The sequence below is a fragment of the Camelina sativa genome, chromosome 16 (genome assembly GCF_000633955.1).
Source record: "Camelina sativa cultivar DH55 chromosome 16, Cs, whole genome shotgun sequence".
NCBI lineage: Eukaryota > Viridiplantae > Streptophyta > Magnoliopsida > Brassicales > Brassicaceae > Camelina > Camelina sativa.
In genome coordinates this window covers 5,857,536-5,866,256 of record NC_025700.1, presented here as the reverse complement: position 1 = coordinate 5,866,256, position 8,721 = coordinate 5,857,536, and the positions used below count along the sequence as shown (strand labels likewise).

The 8,721-nt window shown below is 29.3% G+C and overlaps 1 protein-coding gene and 1 long non-coding RNA gene across 2 annotated transcripts in view; one reads left to right on the top strand and one right to left on the bottom strand.

Annotated features, from left to right (window-relative positions):
• Nucleotides 5,012–5,975, top strand: LOC104749918. The gene is made up of 3 exons (XR_761502.1): nt 5,012–5,151; nt 5,301–5,336; nt 5,570–5,975. It is a non-coding gene; the product is annotated as an uncharacterized LOC104749918 (long non-coding RNA).
• The window catches only part of LOC104753411 (pentatricopeptide repeat-containing protein At2g29760, chloroplastic-like), a 7,855-nt gene continuing 7,014 nt past the window's right edge, over nt 7,881–8,721 (bottom strand). Inside the window, exon 2 of the mRNA XM_010475669.2 lies at nt 7,881–8,718. Within this exon, the coding sequence (XP_010473971.1) occupies nt 8,071–8,718 (648 nt within the window). The 3' untranslated portion in view covers nt 7,881–8,070. The remainder of the gene's footprint in view (nt 8,719–8,721) is intronic.

Here is an 8,721-nt window from a genome sequence, read left to right as displayed (position 1 = left end):
TAAAATTTTACTTTAAATCTCAGTAACAACAAGTTTAATTAACATTAATCTAATGCCCATTCTCCAACAATTGAAAAGATTAAATAGGTTTTCACATAGACCTAATAAAATTTCATCCGTAAGTTGGATATATCTACATGAATAATATACTGTTTTCTTATATAAAACTTGAACTTCTAAATTTTTTCGAACTTATAAAAAAAATCCAATAATAACTGAACTTATAATTTATTTTATCCTACATAGAAGACCTAAAACTTTTGGCCTAAAATATGCACCAGAAAAATTGATGCCCTAATCCTTGGCTTTACTTGCTTGGCCTATGGGTCGGACCTTAAACCATGTTTTATTTTTACTTCAGATTGTCGTGTTTGTTGGTTGTGTTAATATTACTACATCATGAAAAAAATGAACTATCGTGATTGAATATGTTGAGCATGTTAGGTTTTGTTCCTTTCTTATATTTTAGAATCTCTATTTTTTTTTTCTTTTGGGCATTCATGTGGTAAAGCAAGCTAAATTTTTTTTGTATTGGACAATGCATATGAGTCTCTCCATGGTAAATTTATTTTCTTATTAGTCTTCATCTTTAAGAAAAAACGTATTTTAAACTATTATAAAAAAGGAAAATTGTATGTTACTATCATATGCTTAAAAAACCATGTTGTTAAGCTTGTGATGTCTTTCTATCTCATGGTACGATATGAGTTACATTTTTCTATACTATATATGATTAATTTGACTGTTATAGTTTTGAGTAGTATATGCTCATTGTATATTGGTATCATATATTTTTAGGAATCTTAATATCAAATAGCACATTTTCAAAAAATTCCTTTTCTTATGTCATTTTTTAATAATACCCTTTCATGTTGTTCATTTTCAAAAATACCCATTTTTAATGTGTAAAATGACTAAATTCTAAATTCTAAACTCCGAATACTAAACTTTACTCCATCAAAATTATATCCTAAATATAAAATAGAGAACTCAGACCTAAAAAAAATTCTTAAAATTAATTTAACATATTATAATCTGTGTAAAAGAGGGCAAAAATGAAAATGTTCAAAAAGAGATATTTTTGATAAAGAGTATCTCAAAAATGGTATTTTTAACAAATTCTCATATTAGAAAGAAGCCCCTAAATTTCTCTATATTAAAATAATATTATTATATGATGAGAAACTCAATGACTCTCTCACCAATGCATATGCTCTAATATGTATTGAAAATCTAAAGAGAGAAAATACCATAAACACTCTACTATGCAATCAAAAATTTCTCAATGTGTTGAAATACTCTAATACTATATATCAAAAGAAAACTCAAGTAACATCAAACAAATGAACCCAAAAAAAATTAATATGATCAGTGTATTTTTAAAATCATAAAATAACCATTGGTTGGTAAACAAATAAAAATTAATAATCTCCAAATTACTATAATTAAACAACAATTTAAGCTAAACCCGTGCGTAGCACGGATGACTTCTAGTATATATATATATATATTTGTTATCTAATCTAGTCTACTACTTGTATATAAGTTATGCCGATCACGATACATGTGATATGACCGAGTAACAATAAAAACAGGAGATATCTTTTGCCGGTTTTTATGTATATTGAAGCTGGTCACATGATTTTACCAATGGCACCGAGAGGTCACAATTATATGTCTACGTACAACTTTGTGTCGTTCATACAAAAAAGAAGACAACTTCTGGTCCTTCTGATATGTAAAGAAAGTGAAGGAACCGTTGTTAAATAACAAAATAACCGATAAACTTGCATCTTTCCAATGATGAGCAGGAACCGTTGTTACAACCATATCGTCAATACTCGGCTAAGACCAAACTGGGATGCCAACAAAAAAAAAATCTCGCCTTACTTACATTACCATCCCTTCATGATTTTACAAGGACAATCGTCATGTCGAATTAGATACCACAAGAACATATAGAAATAATCAAAAAAAAAACATGGGACGCGCGCTACCATTTATCATGACAACTGTAACGATAAATACCAAGACGTGAAGAGATTGTTTGATTCGAAACTCCTAGGTCTTAACGGCTGATATAGAGAATACTATTTCCCAAAAGGATTACTTTCATAAATTTATCATAATTTGTATCACACAAATCACCGAAGTTAATTACAAACAAACTGGAATACTATAGTATGGAGCCACTAAAAAATCCTATGGTACTCTTTTAAGATTTTGGTATGAAAGTGATCAAGTTTTGCGTATGGATGCAAATTTTCGACGTGTATCACACTTTTTTTTTTGGTATGTTAAGTCTTAAATAATTCCACATGTATATATACTTATTGGGTATAATTCCAAGATTATAACGTTTACATAGCTTGTTTCTCCCATATATATCTATGTAGAATGGAAAGAAAACAATAAGAAAGAACTAAAGTTGTTCTCTCTCGCTTTATCTAAAACTTTCAGTTTCCCGCTTCACACATATTAGACCATAGGTCCATATATATATAGTATCATATATATATATATATACTAGAAAGTTACCCACGCGATGTGTGGGTTATAAAGTCAAATTTTTTATATGTAAAATAAAATTTTCATTAAATTATATATAAAATATACATGATATTATTTATATATGTCTTGAAAAGAATTTAAATATATACATTTATAAGTTTATATTACGAAGTGTGCATGTTAAAAGGACAATTTTCACAAATTGCATAAAAGTAAGTTTTCGTTTTAAATTTAGCACATCATTTTTAAAATTCTAAAAATACTAAAATTGCATCATAATTTTAATCGTATACTCTAAATATTAAATCATATCTCTTCAAAATTATACCCTAAATGTAAAATAGAAATTCAAACCAAAAAAATATAGATAACCATTGGAAATGGTGTAAGCTTTTTTTTGGCATAATGACGAATGTAGCAAGGATTACAGGAAAATAGACATAAGGATTACAGGAAAATAGACATGAAGTATGATTGATAACTCAAATAATACCAGTGCGATATAAAAGTAGTCTTGTTTTTGTACAAGTTAATCTACGTGCTAATTTATAGTACTTTTAACGATTGACATATATCTATGATAAAAGTATTGAGATTACAATATGTACAAATATATATATATATATATATATTAAATATTTTCAATAGGTCTTTGTAATGTTTTTCTGTGTAATGCGAAAGGTTGTTGTAAAGTTTGGGAAGTGATTTCAAAGGGCATAAAGAAGTACGTGATTTATTTACCATGTATATATGCATTACACAGTAAAGTTAGGCAAAGCAAAATATTTTTTGTAATGGGGATAAAAAAATTTTAAAAACGAAAAAGAGAGCAAATTTCGAAACATAAACTTAGAAATATATTGTAGTTGAAGATGAGAGGACTTAAGAGAGGAATCTAAGGCCAAATATTATGAGTGAATGTTCAAAGCCAAATAGATTGTGCTTTAGCATTGGGCTCATCTTCATCACTGAAAACTTCCAACTGTAGTTTGAAAAAAAAAAAATACATTACAAAACAATCCAATAACTTTAAATCATGACTATCATAAAACATAATCATTTGAAAGAGGCTAATAAATATTGACAAGCCTCTTATACCAAAAAAAAAAAAAACATTGACATTGTTTTGTGAATGACTTCTTCAAATAGTCATCGATATATTAATTTGTTAATCATCATACTGCAAGACATCATTATTTTTTAAAAAACTTCATAAGAAAAAAGAAAGTACCATGGAAATTGCAGGAAAAGAAAGACATATAGTGCATGATAGTTTTCTTCTTTATTAGTCATGTGAGCATTAGATCTTCTATAATACACTAAACATTTTATGAAGTTTGTAAGAAATTCCATTGACACATTATTCTGAGTAAATACATTCATGACAACAAGTACAGTTATAAAGCATAATAATTGTAATTAATTCATTATTGCAACATGAATAGTTTGAACAAAAGAAAACGTCCACCTATAATGTTTTAAAGGTTATTGATTGAGCGAAGTAAATGTAAACCTAAAGAAACTGAACAAATAAAAAGTCTTAAATTAAAAAATGTGTGTAGACAATTTAGTTTTAGATTAGCAATAATGAGTCTTTTATTCCATTAAAATTGAAAAAAAAATGACACATGTTAATAAAATAGAGTGGTGCAAAATGACAATTTCTCAGAACTCTACTTTATTATAGTTTAATATATAGTATATATTGACATGTGAAACCGATAAAAATAGTTAATTTAAGAAAGTTACGGTTGTGATAAAAAAAATTAGTGAAGAATTTATAAATCGTAAAAACAAAATAGAATAAATTTATTCTTGTAAAGTAGATTACTTTTTCTTTAACAAAAGTAAACTATTAAGATTTTTATGAAATAATACTAAATAAAAAACCAAAAATAATTAAAGATTTGGTAAACAAAGAGTAAAGAAATTTAAAGAAAAATTAGTGAATAATTTACAAATTGTATAAATTAAAATAGATATATTCTTGTAAGATGGATTACTTTTTTTTACCAAAGTAAACTATATAGAGTATTGCTATGAAATAATACTAAATAATACAAACCCAAAATAATTAAAGATTTGGTAGAAGATAAATAAAATGAACACTTTTCTAAGTAAATAAATTTACATTTATTGGATCTAACTTAAAATTAATGTAAAGCACACGTGACGCAAAATAGAATGCCAAATGTCGCATCCATAGGCAAAATTAGAAAAAACCTTGTCATAATAGTAAATATATATACTGTATATGTGTAGTATGTATGAATTGGTATACATATTTTGTTATGGTTCATAATAGTAAATTTATGTAGTTGTCATGTTAAACAACAACAATATCTCTAATTTACTAAGGAATAGGAAAGAACTAAAACTAGTAAAAACAGTTTAACTGTTTTTACGGATCACCATAAGAGACATGCGCTAATAGTTACATACAACTTATCTATATAATAAAACAACTGTATGTAAGGATTTCAAATTAAACCATAAAAAACAAAAAAAAACAAAAAAAATCAAAAAACAAAAAAAAAAAAACAAAGCAAAATTTGATATTCAAAAGAACATCACAAGAAATGTCATCATCACATTTTGCTATCCTTTTCATGATCATACTTTCTCTCGTTCCTCATGGATGTATGTTTACGAAATTATGAGCACATATATAAATTATCGTTTTTCATTGCTTAATGACAATCATCATCGTTGTAAGCATATATATTGTTATATATATAATCTTCTCTATATTAATTTTTAACTTCTAATTTTTTTTCTTATATATCTAGCTGGGGAAACACAAAAGTTTGACGCGACCAAGAAAGGTTTGAATTTTCAATCATCAAATAACAACAAATAAATAATTAACATTTTGTTATCCTTTGCATCATCGTAATTTTCTCGTTCCTCTATGAAATTATGCATATATATATATATATATATATATATATAAATAATCACCATTAATGTAATCATATTTTAATAAATAATATTTCTTTCTTCATTTTTTTTAGTTCTTCATTTTTTTTTTAACTTCGAATATATTTCTTAATTACAGATGCAAACGGAGGAAAAGGTGTTGAATCGAACAAGTTAGGTTCCTCAGTGTGCCTTCGTCAAACATGTAGAAGTCACCACGGACCAGATACGTGTTATTGCTGTTTCAGAGATCGTAGCAGGTGTTATCCTAATTTATATCATTGTGCGAATGACTGCACATTCCTAATGGCTTAACTTAACTTAATGACTTTACCTAAAGGAAACAGATACAATATAATTATATGCTCGTCGTAACTAATTGTGTTTAGTGCCATTGAAAGTTTACTTTCTAAAAATTATTACACTTTACTATGGAATAATATGTTTTAAATAAGTATATTGTAAAACTAATATGATTTTGTAAAAAAAATAATCATAATATCATAGTTGTATAACAGGAAAATTTTGAAAGTACAATTGTAATAGTTAGGAAAATAACTGATTAATAATTTTTGTATATAAATGTACAATCTCTTCTATACTACAAGGATCACGCAACCGGCAACTCTATGTATGGTTATGTTGGAAAATATTCAGAGAATAAACACGTTACATATATAGTACATGGTGACCAAAACCATAATCATTAAAAAAAACATCAAATCTCCTCCCCTGGATTTGTCCTCGTCCCATCGAATAGGCTAGTCCAAAACCATGTTGAGCTTTCACTAAGAAGGTCCCATTCTGGATCAGATTGGGATAAGATCTGTCTAGCGTCTTTCAAACGATCTTATTGGGCTGGGCTGGGCCTGGCATATATCAAATACTAAAAAAAATTAGTCGTATCGTCCGTTTTATCTGGGTCTTGTGTTATATGCGAACAATAATCGCAATTATCATGTTCAAACTTCAATCAGTGGAATATGCTTCTTGATAATCTATCTCTACTATTATTTGAAAAGCATAATCTGTAAAAAATTACGTGCTCATGTCATTGCGATCATAATCAAATTTAATCATTTGTGTTGGGATAAAATTGACTTTTTCACACCTCTAATCGGATAAAATTAAATTTTAATTCTTTTTAATATATAAACAAATTTATTTCTTTTTTTCCACTTACTTACAAATTTCCCTTTTATGACATGTTTAGAACTTTCACATTTTTTAATTTTAAAACATTTTAGTCATTTAGCATTGACATGTTTATTTAGACATTTTAATTATTTTTTTCATATATTTTAAATTAATATATGTTAAAATATACAATTGACACGTATTATGATTTTATTAATGACTAACTTTTAAACCTAAATTTTATATAATAAGATTTCGCTGCATGTAATGATTTATCTTGGGACTTTAACATTCATAAGACGTTATCTTTGGCAAAAATGGTTATAGATTAAACTTTAAAAATATGCCAGTTTGATAATTAAAAAAAAAAATTCCCACTTGATCCTCAGTGTTGTTTGGCTTACGAACCAAGACAAGGTAAATGGCAGTCATTGGGACTCGACAGCCAATTTATGAGATTTTGGAACTATACGTCTTGTGTGGTTTGGGATTTGTTGTATAGTATTGATCCTCAGTGTGTTACCGGATATCCAATAATTGTGGCATATAATCCGAATGGGTTGTTTTGGAGACCTGTGATCGGTTTATCTGATTTGCCTAACAGCCTAAGCTCAAATATGATGAATGTAAAATGGCGAATGTTGGTGATTTTGGGCAATACTTACAGCCAGCTGTATGGAGTTAAAGTTGTTCGGGGCGTAGAGATCGCGTTGGAAAGACGTCGAGGAGGTGAGATTCGGGGGAAGTTCGAATCAATATCGCTGGTGCTTAGATCCATGAACTCGCCTTCCATTGATCTTTCTCGCTCTGTTACGTTTTGATGGTTCGTGGGCTGGTTTCTTGCAGTTGAAGGTATGTTATAATCTTTGATGATGATGATACTATTATATGACAATTTCTGTAGCCTCATCTTATTTAGGATTTTCATTAACTTGCAGGTGAAGGATCTTTTATTACATCTACTGTTATTAGCAGCTTGTTGATATGAGAGCAAATATGAAGCAAAAGTTGTTCAGCAGCTGTTATATCTGACACATTAAAGAGTAACTCGTGTTTTTCTTATCTTTGTGTGAATCTTAAGTGTTGTAGATGCACCAGTGTATCATTTCTTGTTTTAGCCTTTATACAAAAGTTCTTACGACGGTTGTCGGTTGTTGTAATGCATCTTTACTTTGGCTATCTTCTGTTTTTTTTTTTTTGTGTGTGCAGTTGCAGTAATTTTCTTGTGTAAGTAATCACAATCAGACTTAATGAAATCTATTATGGTTCTACCATATGAGCAAAATTGAAATCTTGGTTAAGAGATGACGCAAAACACAGAGATTTAGTGGTTTTGACTTCAGTAATTACAAAGTCCTGAAGCTATCTACATACACAAAGAGAAGATGATGTTTTTGGTATATGTAACATTTGTATTAACGCTGGAGAGGAGGTCCAAGTCGCAAAACGTTACAGGAACAACACACAAAACTTGACCGAGTTTCTTCTAGTAAATCTGATATTTCACCAGAAATCATTACAAGAACACTGCCCATTTCTGAAATGGTGAAACCGATACCTGTCCCTCACTATTATTTCTCTATCATAGAGCTGAGATATTAGTTTAGCAACTGAATGACAATCTCCACACACCCTTAGGTTCTTAATAACTCGGATCACCTTTGGAGCCTCTGTTGATATCAGTCCATAACAGATAGCCAGCTTCTCGCTGTGGAGATTCAGAGATTGTTCCTTCATTTCTTCTTCCTCGATGATCTGCAGAACCTGTGACATCTCTGGCTCGTAACCATTCGATTTCAGTTTCTCCATAACCTCGTGTAACTTCCCGTATACCTTCTCAGACATCGGGTGAGCATTATCTCCAGAGAGAAACTCATGGATCATGCCATTGATTTCAATTGAGCTGCATCCTGGTTCTTTTTTCAGTCCAGTGACTCTCATATGCTTCCTCAGCTCAGAAACGTTTTCCCACTTCCCAGATTTAGCATATATGTTTGATAGGAGCACATGCGCGCCATCGTTCCTAGGTTCCAGTTCAAGCAAACGTGTACAAGCCATTTCAGCAAGACTCAGATTGGCATGGATCTTACAAGCTCCTAGAAGCGCTCCCCAGACAGAAGTGCTTGGAGGAATTGGCATCGCCTCTATGAACTT